This window comes from Fukomys damarensis, unplaced genomic scaffold, assembly GCF_012274545.1.
Source record: "Fukomys damarensis isolate Sample0158 unplaced genomic scaffold, DMR_v1.0_HiC HiC_scaffold_24, whole genome shotgun sequence".
NCBI lineage: Eukaryota > Metazoa > Chordata > Mammalia > Rodentia > Bathyergidae > Fukomys > Fukomys damarensis.
The window spans coordinates 67864459-67883232 of NW_022900936.1; the positions used below are offsets into that span (position 1 = coordinate 67864459).

General features: G+C 40.4%; 1 protein-coding gene across 17 annotated transcripts in view; it reads left to right on the plus strand.

Annotated features, from left to right (window-relative positions):
* Positions 1-18774, plus strand: part of Kalrn (kalirin RhoGEF kinase) — a 584665-nt gene that overhangs the window by 185258 nt on the left and 380633 nt on the right. For all 17 annotated transcript variants that reach the window (XM_010618178.2, XM_010618187.2, XM_010618192.2 and 14 more), the window contains exon 6: positions 3446-3568. In XM_010618178.2, the coding sequence (XP_010616480.1) occupies positions 3446-3568 (123 nt within the window). The remainder of the gene's footprint in view (positions 1-3445; positions 3569-18774) is intronic.

Here is an 18774-nt window from a genome sequence, read left to right on the forward strand (position 1 = left end):
TTTTTTTTTTTTTTTTTTTTGGTACTGGGGATTGAATCTAAGGCCTTTTCACTGAGCGACATCCTCAGCTTTATTTATTTACTTTTATCCTGAAATAATACTACTAAGTCAATATGTTGCCCAGTCTGGGCTTGAAATTGGGATTCTTCTACTTCAATCTCCAGAGCAGGTCTTTTCCTCTCTGCTTTTTATCTTTGGAGCATTACCTCCAGCACAAGCTAAACTTTGTCAGATTGCTTGCCCTCCAGCATGCGGCTCCTGTGCTCCAAATGCAGAACATAGCGTAAAGTGGAATGGCATGGATACAGACCATTTTCTGTGGAGAACGATTCAACAAGATGCATAGTTCTGCAGCACCCTCTACTCTTGCCCATCTTTTAATTCATTTCTGCATTGCTTTCCACCTTGCTTGGGCAATGCTCAGATGCCCTTGCTCTGTAGTCCATCAGGGATGTGATGCTGAGCAATATGGTCATTCTGGTGCAAGTAATAACTCAACTGCATATTTGCATATTTAAATAATAATTTAACAGAAAATATAAGGGAAGTCATTTTGGGGCTACTGAGCTATCCAATAAAGTATATGGAGTGAGTACTTTTTATTACAAGTTCCAAGAACTTCAGGCTTTTCAGATTTTCATTATCTTTATTGATTCTTTTGTCAATAAAGAAAGGAGATGACAAATTATTTTTAAATGGGGTTGGGAGACAGAATTTTAAAGATCAAAAATTATATAATTATGTAATGAGAGTCATCTGGACTCCTGGGGCACCTGTCTTCTTTTCCCCTTGCCCCACATAATAATTAAAGGAGAAAGAAGAGGCTTGATCACTGTGTTGAGGGGCTAGCTGTGGCTGGCTGGTGGACACAGAATCGTGTGCACCACACAGATACCGACCCAGCTCCTACAGGAGCCCCAGTGTGAAACAAATCCTCTGACACTGGAAACTGAAGAATGATACTTTTATCTTTTATTTATTATCAGTGTAGGTAGATGGAAGTGACCTGAGTAATTCAAGTGGGAGAAAAATCTCCAAATCACGCACATTTGCTTTCAGCAGGTGATGTTTTTATACTTGGGTATGAGTTGTTGCAGACCTGATCTCTCTCTCTGGACCTCCAGACACATAAATCTAACTGCCTACAGGATATGTTGACCTTTCAAACTCATTTGAGAGGAAATGGAACCCATCTCCATTGGGAAATGGAGGCCATTATCCACCCTCTACTCCACCCCACCCCATCTTCTTACCCTTGTCTCTAGACTGCCCCAGTGGTGGCACCTTTAATTGCAAGGACCACAGTGACATGCCAGAATCTAGCCCATTCTTACTCTCCCCTCCCCTAACAATGTTGATCATCCATCCTCCCCCCAGTAGCTCTCAAATTTGCCCAATTCTCAGGCTCCACTGCCACTCTCTAATCAATGTTTGTAGGCTCTCAGTCCAATCAGGATTGTGTAACATCTTCCTAGGTGATCCAGCTCTTTTCCTGTAATCCACATCCCATGCTGCTATTAGAGCTCCTTCACACTTCATTGTTCAGCTTAGAGCCCTCTATCAACACCTTTGTACTATGTGGTGCACATTCCCTGAAGCCTACATGCAGGGCTCTTCATGATCAGCCCATCACACCTGCTTCCCAACCACAGTTCCTGAGACAGGCTCCAGAAGCACAGCTGAGGTGCTTTCAGTGGCTGCCACACAATGAGCTGCCTCTCAATTTTGTCCTGTGCTCATCCTGTTTGTGTCCCATTGGCTAATTGCTTGCCAAGTCAAAGCACAATGCAGGAGTAATCTCCTTGGGAAGCCTCCTCTGCTTCTCCTTCTCCACTCCCCAAAGGATGGCTGAGGACCTTCTTCTGTACTACCTCAAAGGACTGTCGTATCTCTAGATTTTTCAAAATTGTGATTTAATTGTATGTATACCAAGTTGTACTGAAGTTGCATTTGTGACCATGCCAGCTTCCCACACTAGCCTTTAAGCCACTTACTCCCCAGGACTACATTTTAATTATTTTTGCCTTTCTATCACCTTGGACAATGCCTGGCATGTGGCAGGTCTGGAAATGTTGGTTGGATATAACTGAAGAAGCGATGTCACTCTTCTGTATAAAGGGAAGTCATGGGATAGGGCCACGACTTTGCCTCCAGGAAAGCAGATGCCATCTTTGCCATCTCTGGGGCTGTTCACATGTTCAGCTTCTCCTTGCTTCGCTCTGCAGCCAGGCAGTAGCCTTTGTCTCTTCCCACTCCATGGAGCTACAGCACTAAGAAGAGCAATCCCCTTCTCCAGGTGTACTTTTCACACCCTTCCTGGTGTAAATGCTCAGGGGCAGAAAGCTACACAAAATACAACTTACACTGGCTTGAATAATACAAAAGCTTTCTTGACTGATGTTCTCAGGAAATCCAGAGACAAGTGGAGATTGGGCAAGGCTCAGGCAAGCTCTGTGTGTGTTTCCTGCAGTTGCTTTGGCACCGCCCTTTCTTGGCATTGGCTTCACTCCCAGACTTGCAGCAGAATGACTGCAGCAATGTGAGATCAGCAGCATACGTGACAATATTAGAGGAATGAAAGGCACATCTAGAGAGCTAGGGTTCTCTTTTTCCAGAGTTTTCCAACATACATCCCTAACATTTTATTGTACTTAATCAGATCATGTTTTTATTTCTGAAAACTACACTGATGACTGGGAAAGGCTATACATTAATTGGCTTAGGTCTTGTGTCCTGAAGAGTTAGGAACACCCTGGAGCTGGAGTTCTGGTCAGCTTTCCTGGAGTATACAGGCTGCCTGCAGGAGGGGTGGATACCTAAAGGAAAACCAGGTTAGAGTTTGGAAGAGGAAATGGCTCAGTGCACACTGTGCCAGCAGCAAGCAGTACTCTCTTCAAATCCCCCTTCTGTGTTTCCCATTAGGCTGTAGTATGAACCCTAGAAGTGCAAGGAAGTAGAGTTATAAGTTGATTCTGTTCAGGATCAGTGCACCACTGTGTGTGGTTGAGTAGTATGCAGATTGGACAGGAGTGTACAAAGATCCTGTTGCTTTCTGTGAGTGATTGTCTAATACTAGTGCAGCAGAAAATGAGTTAGGCCTCCCTGATACCCTCATCTGTACCTAAAGTAAGCATCATGCCTTTTGGGAGGATTTTAAAAAGTTTTTACAAAGGGCAGACATTCTAGATAGTAAACAGCTTCCTCTGCCACATTCCTGATTCTGTCACCCATTTTCTCCTTTTTATTTAGAGTTGCTAGTGGATTTCTGTGCTAGAAATGAGAGGGCTTCTGAAAAACCAGACTATGACCCATCTTAGCTCTGAGAATGATGACTGGTTCTCACTGGGGACCAGCAAGTGGGCTTTCTTTTCCTCAATAGTTCTGAATGTTTTATTCTGTCAGATCCATGACACTTCTAATCACTATACCTTATTGTTTCTTCTAGATGTTTGACTGGATAAGCCACAATAAGGAATTATTTCTCCAGAGCCATACGGAGATTGGAGTCAGCTACCAGCATGCCCTAGACCTCCAGACACAGCACAATCACTTCGCCATGAACTCCATGGTAAGAAGGTCTATTCTCAACATGCCTGTTTGGCATGATGGGGTGTGGGCAGGGGCAAAAAGGAAGGAGGGGCATCCTGAGTAAGCATGATGGTACACGCCTGTAATCCCAGCACTTGGGGAAGCAGGAGGATCATAAGAATTGAGTCCAGCTGGACAATTTAGTGACTTAACAAAACCCTGTCTCAGAGTAAGATATAAAAAGGGTTGAAGATGTAGCTCAGTAAAAGGATTCAAATCCTTATCTCACGGGGGGGGGAGGAGAAGGAGAAAGAGAAAGAGAAAGAAAGAAAGAGAAAGAGGAGGGAAGAAGGGAGGGAGAGAGAGAGAGGGAATGAGGAGCTTGGAACACACAGGTCCTTTTGGGTCCATTTTTCAGATGGAGGATAAGTACAGGGCATGTAACCATCCTGTTGTTCCTGTTGTTCCTGGAACAGATTATGGCCCCTACTTTATACCATGAAAGGAATGTACTTGGGATGGTAGGAGGCTTTCGCTGAAGGAAGAACTGGAAGTTCCATTCCATTGACATTGTTTTTGATCCACAGCATGAATGAGTCATAGAGCTGGAATAGTGGAGGGTGTCAAGCTGTGACCCACTGCAAACTATAGAATAAATGGGCTGTTTATAGTGGAAAGAAGGAATCCTATGGGATACATGATTACTACCTAAGTATTGGCAGGGCTAATTTGGAGAGAAAGGAGTAGAACTGCTCTATGTGGGTGTAGGGGTGGCAATTTGAGGGGGAGGCATCACATGGCTCATGGGGCAGGGAGTGGGACTCAGTGGAGTTATTGAGCTCTCAGGACAGGAATTGAAGTCAGGTGCTGAAGGTGCTCAAGTCAGGGAAGGCCATTTACCAGCTCTGTGGCCTTATGAAATTTACCCCTCTGAGCTTCAGTTCTTTCATCTATAAATCATAAATAATAATAGCTATCTCATAAGGTGGCTTGAAGAGTCAGTGAGTTATATAGCTGTCAAGCATTTGGAACTGTGCCTGGCGCATGGTAAATCATCAGTGAATGCTGATATTATGATACTGATGAGGAGATAGGCATCCAGTTCACATGACACGTGCGACCCCTCACAAACCTAAAACTTTAGCATACTGTTTTTTCCAATGGCTACCCCAAAGCTTTACTTTGAAATTCTGTCTGTCCCTTAAGCCTGTTGTATCCCAAATGAATGGACCCTACATGTGCTTTGATGTCCCTTTCTTACTCCCCTATGCTCTTCCTTCTTGCACACCATTGGTCCAGAGGAATAGCTCCATCATTCATACAGAACTAAAAAACAAAAGCATCTTATCATTGCAGTGGTGATGCTGGGAATAGGGCAAGTGTAGAAAAACACAAACCTGGAAGATTTCAGAGACCAGGAAGGAAGATAATTTCACTTTCAACTCAGTTGCTTTAAATATGTAATAGACTCAACTTAAAGCACTAAAGAAGAAATAATTCTGATCTGAAGTTGCTGAGTCTAGTTGAAGAGAGAAAAATCATGATAGGCTTGATACGTGCAATGATAGAGATGTGCTGAGCTAGCTAAGAACCTTAAATCTCAGCAGTTAAAAACAACAAAGTTTGGTTTCTTGTTCTGCCACACACTCATCACTGAGGGACCAGGGTGGGTAGAATACCTATTATTTTACACGCTGTCAGTTGCTTTGCCAGACAGAATGGGGAGCTATGCAAATGCTGGCTGTGAAACCTACCTTCAAGTGACACTCTCATTTCATTGTTCAACTTTGCTCATTTCACTGGTCAAAGCCAATCACATTACCAGATCTAACTCCAAATGATTGGAAACATGTTGACAAGGAGAAAAGGGACAGTTGTGGCAGTCCTAATGAGTAGCAGTGAGAGCCCCCAAAGGGTGTTAGGAAGAGATGAACATACTGATTTTCGCCCAGAAAGATCAATCTGGCTGAAGAAAAGATGGTTGTGAGACCAGGTGGTGAAATTATGCACATTGATTGTGTTATCAGGTTTGGCCACAGCTCAGTCATGAGTCTTCATCTAAATGTAAAGACTCATTCTCTCCAAACTATCTTCTATAATTGTTTCTCATCTCTGGCTCACTGTAGTCACAGAGGAGCAAAGCAATTGATCACAGATGATTAAGAATGTGAACTAAAAGCTAGTCAAGTTTGATTATCTGTGTGCCTTGTGCATTTCCCCTGATGAGTTACACAAATTCCATGCCAGAGTCTTCACGGCACCCATCCACATGGCCCTGAGGCAAGTTCTTTTTCATAAGCAACAAAGACAAACATAATTAGAGAGGTAAGTCTGCCACCAAGCCCCTTGAAACAATGCACTACAAAGCTAAATGGAAAGAGCCTTTTGGTTTTGAATTATCTGCACTCCTGCTTTCCTCTGGTAGTATGGGTAACTGAGAATTAATGGTATCAAAAAAACCTTTCTTCTGACAAATTTACTATTGAGGTCTCCGTTTTTAGGACAGAAATGAGGGAAGAAATTTATTGGAGAAAAATATTATCTGGAACCGGGAGCAAGAGAAGAGATTTAATACCCAAGAACCTATTAGTGTGTTCCAGCCCAACCTGAGCCTCCCTCCACCTCGACTGTGCCAGGCCTCTTTAGCCTGATTAGGCTGGATCTCCTTTCAGGCTAAAGGATGAGGGTAGAAAAATCCCAGGTTGTTTGATCAAATTTCCTTGTTAACTGGGAAGTTTGTTATTAAAAGGAACTTCCTACGTAAATGGATGGCAGCATCCCAAACAGGTAAAAGATGGGAATTACAGACTCCTTTTTCCTTGGCCTATGTGATGAATGTTGCTGCCAAGAAACAGTTGAATGAAAGCAGCTACTGCTGGATCCCAATGACTATAAGAATGATCCACTCTTCAGGGACAATAGGAATGTAGAGAGTTCTACAGATTCATTGAGAAATTTCTCTCTCTATTTTTGGCAGTTATGCACATACCTTTATATATACCCACATATCTGTTCATAAACATACATCTAGCTAACTCTGTTTCAAGTAAGTTCTTTGCCATTGAATCTTCTATGTATTATGGCTGAAATAGGCCAATGATTTTTTACTTTGGGGAACAGTCACAGATGCCTTTGAAATCTAATGAAGGTAATGAGTCCTCTCCTCAGAGACAGAAATGTGTATGTGAACAAAATTTTTAGATACATCAAAGAGATATGAGAGAATCCTAAAGCTTATTCATCAATCCCCCCTTTAGTATCTCAAGAACATCATGACTTTTTTATTCACTCATTGAATAAAGAAAGGATCAGACATTGTGCTGGGTGCTCGGCATATAGTGGTGAAGAAAACATAGACAGTTGTGTGCCATCAATTTTTCAGTAAATGAATCATCCCACAAATAAATATGTAATTACAAACCCATTATTTTATGTTAGAAGAGTAGATGAGGGAGGTGGATGGGTTACTTTTTCAGTTGGTAATCAGCATTGACTAAAGATTCATTATTAATTGATACATATTGACAATATATGAATTAATTCTATTATACCAAAAACCTAATAATTTAAATCAGCCATGTGTGTATGAGCTTATAAATTAAGATGCTTAGCTGACCACCACCTGTCTTTTGCATTTTGTTCTCCTGTGTCTAGAGTTTACATACTGGTAAAAAAACCCAACTCCAGTAAAGGTACCAATTACTGAATGTATTCGTTTCTAGGGCTTCTGTAACACAACACCACAGCCTTTGTACCTTAAACTACAGAAATTTATTTTGTCACAGTTCTGGAGGCTTACATACCAAGATCAAAGTATTTGCAGGACTGGTTTCTCTGGTGACTGTTTTCATTGCTTGTGGATGATGGTCTTCCCACTGTGCCCCTCATATGACCTTTTTTCTGTGAACATGGAGCATAAATACCCTTGGTGTCTCCTTTTGTGTCCAAATCTCCTCATTTTTTAGGACACTAGATTGGATCAGGGTTCACCCTCATAGCTCCATTTTAACCTAATTACCTGTTTAAAGATCCTATCTCAAATGCATTCTGAGGTCCTGGAGAAGGGTATAATTCAGTCCATAGTAAAGAGAAATAATTGCATATAATTAAAATCATAGAAAAGGAATCAGAAATTTCTTCATTTTTGTTTATGAATTGGTACCAGTAAGGCTCACCAATTATTAACATACTGGGAGTGTGGGAGTAATACCCTACTCAGTATGTACATGAGCAAATCTGGAATAAAAACGCTGAAATTGGTTGATCTTTAAATTTTTGTTGTAACATGTTTCTTTTCAGTTTCCATTGAGGAGTCCTCTTCTTGTGATCAATAATAACCATAATGCTAATTACATCCACCTACTAAAGTCAGTTTGGAAAATATCCTCTGGCTTCCTGCAGTACCTTAGAAAGCCAAGTTTTCACACCTCTCTGAGGCCCTCCTTTTTCTTAGTTCTTCCTTTTGTTGGGAAAGCATTTCTCATAAATTCTACTTCCCCTGAGTGTGGTCTTCTCCTATGATGAGTGTGAGCAGATGCGAGTGAGGCAGGTTGTAGTGTGCAGAGAGCAGTTGTGCAGCCATCCACATTGTGGTTTTTTCATGAGAAAGACACTCAAGAGTATGTACAAACATAACACAACCTTATTTACAATTTTAATTAGCCAGTTCTTTGGGAGAAAATAAATTGCCAATGGTTTCTGTCTAGAGTTTTAAAATATGAAATGGTATTCATTTTCAATTCTTATGGCTGTGAGGATTCACATTAGTGATAGCAATATGCAGCTGGGCTGTAGGAATCTTCTGCTCTAGCATGCTTGATAGCTGCTTTAATCCTATTAATTTGCTCACTGGAGGCACATATTGCTACTTGGTGGTGTGCAAATCAGACCAATTGCAACAAAGCCCGTGATGTCCTCTGTTTTGAGAAATTATAAATGGCATCATCAAGGAAAAATCAGATCTGATACAAGAGAAATGAAGATTCTGAGGTAGTGATCTCCTGTTCTTACCCTGAGAAGCATTACTGTGGGTCCCCTGTCATCACTGATTCTTGGTAGCCCCAAATTATGATTCTTCAGCACCTCCTATAGTACCACAATTTCTAGATTTTGATTTACACACACAAACACACACACACACACACACACACACATTGATTCTTCAGCACCTCCTATAGCAACAATTTCTAGATTTTGATTTATACACACACACACACACACACACACACACACACACACTGTTGTAATATTTAACTAGCCAGTTTTTCCCTTATAGACATAGACTCTGTTGAAGAATATTGTAATCATTGGTCTTATCTAGTATGCATTATCCTTTTTTAGTAAATTTTTTCAGATAATCATGTAGAGAGCCTGTTTTAAAAATATATAGGTTTCTTTTGGACTTATACCCCAGTCCTGGAAACTCATAATCTCTATATGGGTGGAGCCCTAGGAATTTTTATTTTTACCAAGTTTCCCAGGTGATTTGTATGCACACACTAAAGTTAGAGAACTGCTGTTCTCTGGAGATCTATAAATTTAAAATTGTTACCCCTAAAACAAAATATCATAAGTTCTGAGAAACAATCCATTTCCAACATGATAGGAACTCTGTAGAATTATTCTCCATTTAAACTAATAAAAAGTATTTTAAAAGAACTACTGAAAGTCTCTGGAAATAATCTTAAGTGTATGCAACAAATTAAGAAGCATTTATTTAAAAAAAATCTAAAATTTGATTACAAAATAGTGTGTCAGTGATATTTGAATCAGGACCATTTGTCGCTTTTTCTCTATCCTTCTAGCTTAGTAGAATGGAAACCCCACAAGGAAGCTAGGTCCCCTTTCCCACAGACCCAGCTAAAGCCTTTCTTCTCCTGTAAAACACTTCTTATCCTGTCCCAAGCCACCCATTATTGAGGCTAAGTTCTGGGTGAGTCTGGCCTACGGGTGGGGACTCTTCTTTTTCTGCCCACTCCTTGCTCAGGGACTAGCAGCTGTATGGTGGGTGTGGTGCTGCTGAGAACATTAGGTCTCCAATCACCCTTGCTGGGAGAAGCAAGCCAAGAAGACCTGAGATTACTCACCTCATTCCACTGAGTTTAGCTCCTAGAGTGAGGGTATCACTCAGGAAAGCACATCACTATCTGCAACCCCAGCTCTAGAGTGATGGTGCAACAATTGTGTTTAAGGGTAGAAACATACTATATACTACTGTCTTTTCCCAGAGGAACTGATTGTATTTATAACAGAGAGTGGAGAAGTTTAAGGCAGTAGCACTCTCAAAAATGCCCACAAGGAGGATCTGGTGAAAGACAATTGGAAGAAGGTTGGTGGTTACATTAGAGATACAACTTAAACTTTAACCAAATAATTGGCCACAAAGAAATGAAGAAAGAGAAATAATAAAAGGAAGTTCTTTAGGGTGAATATAAGTGACCCAGACAGTAATTTAAATTCACACTAACAGACAACACTGGTGAAGTTAATTATGTGACTATAAAAGACAGAATAAATGCATATTTCTTCTCCCTCCTTTTCTAACTAATTTCAAAAGCAGTTATAATAAATACTATCTATGTAATGTATCATTGGGTTTATAGCATATAGAAATGTAATATATTTGCCAATGACAACACAAAGGAGGTAGATGAAAGAAAATTTGTGCTGGACAAAGGAAATAACTCCAGATAGTAACTGGAGTGCATAGGTCAAATAAAGATATCCAGAAATAAAACAGGTTAATAGGACAAAAGCTGTAAATATATACCAACTCTCCTTTTTGTCTGTTTCTTGAAGAGATATAATTATAAAAAGCAATATTTATAACAATCTAATATTGAACTTGAAATATGTATTGATGTGATAATGTATATGACAATATCACAATATTTGGGAAAGAAAATAAAGATCTTTAAGAGTAACATTTTTATATTTTACTAGAATTAAGTTAGTATATGTCAGAAGCTGATTCTGATAAGATTTGTATCAAAAGCCCTATAGCTATAACTAAGAAAATAACTTTAAAAATTGAAAACAATAAGGAAATATATTAAAATGCTACATTGGAAGATGTGGACTTAATGCAAAAGAAAACAATATAGAAGAAATAGAAGTATAGAAAAAGATGTGATATATAGAAAAAATAGCAGCTATAAATTCAACTATATCAATAATGATTTAAGCCGGGCATGGTGGCGCACTCCTGTAATCCCAGCACTTGGGAGGCTGAGGCAGGAGGATCACTGTGAGTTCGAGACCAGCCTGGTCTACATAGTGAGTTCCAGGTCAGTCTCAAATACATAGTGAGACTCTGTAAAAAAAAAAAAAAAAAAAAAAAAAAAACAGGAATAATGATTTAAATGTTGAAAGATTAAATCATCAAAGATAGAGGTTCTCAAAGGGTACTTTTGAAAAGGAAACAAAATCAAGGTCTAACTATTGCTTCCCCCGGGAGGCACACTTCAGATTCAAAGATACAAAATAGATCGAAAATACAAAGATGGAAGAGCACCCAATTACTATCTGGAGTAATCTTCTTCTCCATTCAGTACATTTCTCCTTCCCACTTCCTTTGTGCTATTACTGCCAAATATATTACATTTCTATACATTATAGACTCAATAATACATTGCATACACATTATTTCATACAATTACTTTGAAATCAATTAAGAAAAGGTAAGAATACACAAAGAGCAATCACAAGGAAATCAGAATATACTAATGGTAGACTTTTTAGTGCACTTTAGGACTAAAAAAAAAAAAAGCTACCAGAGTGAAAAGACTTTTTAATGATAAAAGTGTCACTCTATCAGGAAGCTGAAACAATTATAAATAGAAATGCTTCTAACAGAATACCAAATACCTGACAGAAAAGAAGGGACAAGTTGTTTAGCCATAATATTTAGAGACTTCAGTACCTCATTTTCAGTAATGGATAGAACAACTTAACAGAAGATCAACAAAGAAATAAAGGACTTGAACAAAAAATAGAAGACTACAAACTAAATCTACCTAATAGATATCTATAGAATACTATGCCCAACAATAGCAGACAATACTTTCTCCTCAAGATTGTGAAACATTGATCAGAGGGGACTATATGCTAGCCCATAAGGTAAACCTCAATAATTTTAAAAGGATAGAAGTAATAGAAAGTATGATTTCTAACCACAGTGGAATAAAGTTAGAAATCAGTAACAAAGAATTAAATAAATTGAGCCAGATATGGTGGTCCATGCCTGTGAGGCAAGAAGATCTCAGGTTTGAGTCCAACCTGAGCAATTTAGTGACTTAGCAAGACTCTTTCTAAAATAACATAAGGGCTGGGGGTACAGCTCGAAGCAAAGGCCCTAGACTCAGTCCCCTGTATCAATCAGTCAGTAAATGATATAATCAAAAATTTGAAACTTTGGAAAAGGAAAAAATGGAAACAAAATCTTTGCAAATAGGGAAGGGTTGAGGGAATGAAGGGAGGGCAGGGGAATGGGGAAAAAATGAGAACCAAGATACATCATGTGGAGGTACAAGATGCCAATGATGAATGTAACTGTATTGTGTACCTAAGTGTACCAATAAACTTAATGGGAAAAAATAAATAAAACTTTTGTGCATCAAAAGATACACAAAGAGGATGAAAACATTTGCCACAAAAGTGAGAGAAAATATTTGGAAATTGTTGATCTCATAAGGGATTTGTTACCTATAACATATAAAGAACTCTACAACCCAATAACAAAAAGACAACCCAATTTAAAAATGGAAAAATATCTGAGAAGATGTTTCTTCAGAGAAGTTATACAAATGGCCCATATGCACATGAAAAGATTGTCGATGCCATTAATCATCAGGGAAATGTAAGTCAGAACCACAGTGAGATACCACTTCATACCCACTAGGAAAGCCATACTAAAAAATTCTGATAAAAGCAAATGTTGACAAGGACATGCAAAGTCAGAACCTTCATATAATATAAGCTAACAGAAATGTAAAACAGTATAGCCATTTTGGAATGAAGTCTGGAATTTCCTCATATAGTTAAACAGGTGTCACATAACTTAGTGACTCAACTTCTAGATATATACCTGTTATGGTTTATATTTAGCTATCCCGCCCAAAGCTTCAAGCACTCATAGGTGAAGCTTTGTGGATGTGATTAGATCATGGGTGTGTGATATTCATTAGCGATGAGTTTATAGCTAAATGTTATGTTGGAAGGTGAAGCCTGGGTGGAGGAGATGTGTCACTGGGTGTGTGACCTGGAAGGGTCTATCTCTCTTTCCTCTCTGGGTCTCTCTGTTTCTTGACTGCCATGCTAGGGTCTATTTCTCCTCTGCCTCACCCCTCTGCCATGCCTCCTTGCCAGTGGAGTATGAGCTGAAACTTTTACAAATTATGAGGCAAAATAAACCTTTCCTACTTTAAATTGTGGGTGTTGGATATTGAGTCCAAGCAAAAACAATACCCAAGAGAAGCGCAAACACATGTCCACACAAATGTTCATAAATTGCACACAGTGTTTGTAGTAACATTATTCTTAATAACCAAAAGGTGGAAGTAACTCAAATATCCATCAACTGTTGAATGAATAAGCAGAATGTAGTATATACATATAATGCAGTATTTATTTGACCATGAAAAGAAATGAAGTGCTGACACATGCTTTAATATGAATGAACTTTTAAAACATTTTGCTAAGTGACAGAAGCCAGTTACCAAAGACCACATATTATATGATTCTATATACATAAAAAGTTCAGAACATGCAAATTTATAGAGACAGAAACAAGAGTAGTTGTTGCTTAGGGTTGGGATGGATGGGGGATAAAGATGTAATGCTAGCTAAAAGGTACAGAGTTTATTTTTGAGATGATGAAAAATTTTAAATTGGCAGTGATATTGATTGCACATACCTGTACTAAATACAAATATGCTAGCAAATATATTGTAAGCTTTAAAGGGGTAAATTGCATGGTATATAAAACTGTCTTTAAAAAAGACAAATGGAGAATGTTTTGTGAGTTCCCACCAGCTTGAAGGTATAACCATCTTTATGGTTAAAGAAAGTGGTCATGGCAAAGTGATAGCAGATGTTTGTGTGCACCATCCCACATTCACTCATTAGTATGTTCAACAAACTTAATATTTGTATTCCTGTGTTTTTTTCTAGATACTGAACACATGAGACTCACAAGACACACAGCAGTTTTCAAGGGGCTGGCAATTTAACTATCCTTAAATTCATGTTTCTAAGGCAAAGAGCTAAATTCCCACTGGAATTTAAGTTCCTAAGGGCAGAGCTTTATCTGTTTCATTCACAGCTATATCCCTAGGACCTATAACAACACCTGGCACCTCACAGATGCTTAATAAGTATTTGTTAAATGAATCGGGGTATTAAAATGCACATCTCTCACCAACCTTAAATAGAAGTTTGGCAACAAAGACGTAGAACTGGTCAGGCAAAGCCTTCACTTTGAAGCACTCATAGGGCATGAGTCCAGCAGAAGCCTAACAGCTGCCAGAAAGAAGGTGAACAAGAGCATTGGTTTCATCGGGGCTTAGCCTGTGAGACAGGATGCTTATGAGGTACCGAGGTGACACACCCTAGTGTCCAGGAACTAGGAGGATCTTTCAAGCTCCATATACCTCTAAGCCTCTTTGTTTCTGAGACTTTAATCCTAAAGACGGAAGTAAAGCCACTGCTAAGTGCCTCTTCCCGACAGGAATAAATATGGTCCATTTATCAAAGGGTTAACACTAGGTTTTCTACAGGCAGGCCTTCTAGGACTGCAGAGTTCTACACATATCTCAGCCAGCTCTGTTCTTAGCAGTCAAGTTGAACAGGATACAGTGCTTGTATATCCACAAACAGCCTTGTGCGTGGAATTTCCCTTTTCTCCCAACTCAGTAGGAGGGTTAGATTTTATTTTCTGATCTGCTTGGGACCTATTTATGACCTCTACTCCTGGGCACCTTCAACATTAAGCTAGAGAGAGGGGGAGAGCTCTAGCGAGGCTGGTGGATGTATGTAAGGCAGCATGCCTCCATTGTGGCTACTCACCAGAGTCACCTGGGAGCTTTTAAAAACTACCACAACCAGGCTCGATTTTGAATTAACTGTATTCTGGCAGGACCTGGGAAATCTGTACAAGGTTCAAAAGCAGTCTGAGAATCACTGGTTCAAGGTGAAAAAAATAAGCTGGCTGGTGTTAATCCTGGGGTCAAACTCTATTGCTACTGATACTATTCTGTAGCATTAGAGGGTGAGAACTTTTTCTAGTTCCAGAAGCATCTAGGAAGAGTGCCTGCCTGTCTTTACTCCCTGCTTTTAGTTCCCCACCAACCTTTCTAATGCCCCATTTGCTTTTACCCACCAGTCTCTAACCAGCCATGCTTGGGGGTTGGCTTCTATTCAAATAGGAAACACAGAGAAGCTCGTAGGCCTAAGCATTTCAGCATCACTCTAGGGTGCAATGTTGGCTCCTCTTACCTGTTGCCCGGGCACTTGGTCCCTTCTGAAAGATTTCTCTGAGTTGACCTATGGGGCTTGGCCAGCAGCTCAGACTTCTGACTCATAGTTGGCACTGGCCTGGCTTGGCCTTCTCTCTTGATTGTTCACCTCGCCTGTTGGCCCTAGTTCCTCCTGTCTGGCGTCTCTTTTCTGGCTTCCATTCACTGCCCTCTGGGGCCCTCTGTCGGCATGCTTCTTGACTCCAGTTATTTACTGTGCCCTTTCTGTGTTTGTTCCTCAGCCCCTTAGCTCAGTTCACAAGCACATTTGCACACAGTCATGTACAAGACTGCATGTATGCTGCTGGGTCTGCAGTTGCCAAGGAGTTAATTTATCTGGGATTCAGCCACAGCTGACACATACCTCTTCTTTAAGGTCTCCTGGGATGGACTGAATGGCATAAAATGGTCTGTGAAACCTAATGCATCAGATGAGATAATATACATGAAAGGCTTAAACTGGAAAGCAGGATATACATATGAAGTATCGATAATAATAATAATAATAATAATAATAATGATAATAACAAGCAGCAGTAGTGCTGAATAATCCATGCTGGACTGGGTGATGGCTGGAGATCACGAGTCCCAGATGAGAAGCTGAGACTGATCAGACTTGTGAGTGATATGTTTGCAAATGTGGAAATTTCAGAGGGGAGAAGTCAGGACCTAGTAGTGGGCAGTACAAAGAGCAGAGGTCACGGTTCATGACACTCCAGGTGTCTAGATGTGAGGAAATGCTAACGGCTTGCCTTCAGCAAGCCCCTTTGGCTTTCCCCCATCAAAATATATCCAGGATGGCCCTTTGTCACTGCTGCCATGGCCACCAGCCTGTTCTAAGCTGCCAGCAGCTTCTGCCTGGGCTAGTATAGTAGCTCCTACTTGGTCTTCCTGCTTCCACCTTTGTTCCTCCACAGTCCTTTCTCAATAGAGTGGCCTCAGTGATCCTGTCAAAAAGGGTAAGATATTTCATACCATGTCGCTCTTCTGCTCACAGTGCTTTTCTGTCCCCCCACACTTCTCAGAATGAAAGCTCAAGTCCCTTTCCCTGGGTATCCGGGCTCTACATAATCTGTGCCCTAGCTGCTTCTTGAATCTCAGCCTCTACAACTTACTCATCTGTCCTACTCACCATGGGCTTCTTGCTGTTTCTTCAGCCACCAAGGTTATTGTCATTCCTATCTGGGGGTCTTTGCCTGCTGCTCACTCTATCCTGAGCCTCTTTCTCCAGACAGCCACATGGTTCCCCTCTCATTTCATTCAAGGAAAACCCAAGTGTCCCCCTCAGAGAATCCTGCCCTGGTGTCTCAGTCTTATCTAGTACTCCCAACTCTATCACATGCTCTCTCTTTTCCAGCTGCATTTTATATAACACTGAAATAAATATGTAGTAAATCCTTTTTAATTTATTGTCTAGCACTCCTACTAATACACAATCTCCATGAGCATAAGCATTTGGTGTCTTTCCTTGCTTGCACTGTACATTGCATTGTTGAGTGAATGGGTGAATAAATACATGAGATTACATATTTAAGACTTCAGCAATAAGGCAAGACATGAGTTAAAGGGCATATAGCTGTCTAATCCCAAGCTCTCTTGTGAGCATGTGGAGAAAAACACCTGTTTTCTAGAGTGACTAACCTTGGGTTTAAGGTGGAATTATTGCTCCAAGGAAGGTAAGAACAGGAGACATCCACCTGGGAGGCCCCTACTCATTCTGGAATTGGGCTTTTCTGGGAATTCCAGGCAAAGTCAAAAGCCCAATGAAGAGGCTTAAAGATGAAGAAATTTTTATTGAAGTTTCTCTCCAGTGATCCTGTTTCTTTGCAATATGACTTTCAGCACTTTCAGAAGAAATTTCTGTTCGTCATTCCCCACTCCCTTGATATCCTTGACCAGCTCAACTACTTTCACATTTAAAGCACAATAAAGGCCCTTTAAAAAGTGTGGTGGGTGGGCCAGGGATTTAGCTCAGTGGTGCCGCTGCCTGCCTTTCAAGCACAAGGTCCTGAGTTTGATCCCTGGTACAAAAAAAAAAAGTGGTGAGCAAGAGCATGGGCACTAGATGCTAACCACAGTTTTATATTTCCTTCCTTTTGGTGTAGACTTAGTCAAGGTACTCAAATTCCCTAGAGCTTCACTGCCACTTCTATAACTAGGGTATAAAATGAAAGGTGCCTTTGCTAGAGATACTGTAAGAATGAAACATGATCATGAATTTTGGGCAAAATATTTGCATGATGTTATGCTTGGCAGATATCTAGCTATTGTCAGAGTCCAGAGTGCTAGAAGAAATGGTTATTTGGCATAGCTCCTCAAAGGTCCCATCTGTGGAGCTTCTCAAATGTTGATGTGTTCACCTTATCATCTGCAACAATTTTGTTAAAGTACAGATTTGATTCAGGAGGGAGGGGAAGGGCCCCAGATTCTGCATTGATGACTGGCTGCTAGGTGGGTGATGCTGATGTTTCAGACTGTGCTCTGAGTGCCAGGCCTTGTACAACCAAAGGTTAGAGAGAAAATACTGGTGAATGCATTTCTGTGAAATCTCAGGGCTTCTAAGTTGTGTTGTACCAAATTACCTTCCCTATTAATGTCCTTGAATCTGATACCATCCGTGGCCACCCTTCCCTACTATTTCAGTCCTGCAGTGAGACTTCACATGCAGAGACTCACCCCTCCAAGGCTTCACTCACAGCTGAGAAAAGGACGGGGGTATGTTTCTTCTTTAAAACTGCTGTTGGCTTTCTGTGGCCTTTGGACATATGGCCAGGCATTTGTTTCCATGGCTGCTTAATGGTTTGTGAAGCAATTGCTGGAGGAAACATCACTACAGCAAGCCAGGCCAGAGGGACAGAAGGACTCATGGGCCAGTGTTATCTTTGCTGAGCACCTGGCCTGTTTCTGCTCCTTTTCTCTCTCTTCCCAGCAGTGACAGATGGCTTCTACATGGTTTGACCTACCGTTCAGCCAGACCTGAGCAGATAGTCATCCATCAGCTGCCCTTTTTGCCTCTGCCCCCAGAGGGTACCCTGTGGTTTGTGAGAGGCAGAATTTGGAGGTTTCATTTTGAGCTTATCACATCTTGTGGCCAGTATAGTTTCAGGCATGGACAGCTCTTGCTCCAGATGTTTTCATTCCGGTGTCCATATGTTTTGAGGTGGGATCAGCAGGTTTACATGATGATGTTAAACTAATTAATCATAAGCTGATGCTTTAATAGCTTCAGGACCCAGATGGACTTGGGACTGGTGAAGATAAAATAACACACGGCATTATTCAGCTGGAGAAAAAAGGTGAAGCTGAGCTTTCTCCATTCTTTGGCACAATCTCTATTTTCTTACTGATATTAAATGTTACTCACAAAGCCTCTGAAAGCTGTGTGGGAAAATCTCCAAATATTGCTCATAGCTCTCTTTGAATATGACAAAATAAAAACTTAATAAGCTACAGGGCACAAGAAAAAAGCAATAAGCAGAGGGGCTGTGCAGAGTGGGAATCAAGACGTCTCAATTCCATTACATTCGGACTTTCTTTGAGAACACATCACTTGATTAACAAACCTTTTTAAGCACCTACTAGGTGGATTTCAGAAATTTCTGGGTTCCTTTTTTTCTAACTTTTAATGAGGGCCGGGGATTTAGCTGAGGGGTTTCACTGCTTGCCTTGCAAGTGCAAGGGCCTGAGTTTGATCCTTGGTACCAAAAAAAAAAAAAAAAAAATAACCCATTCT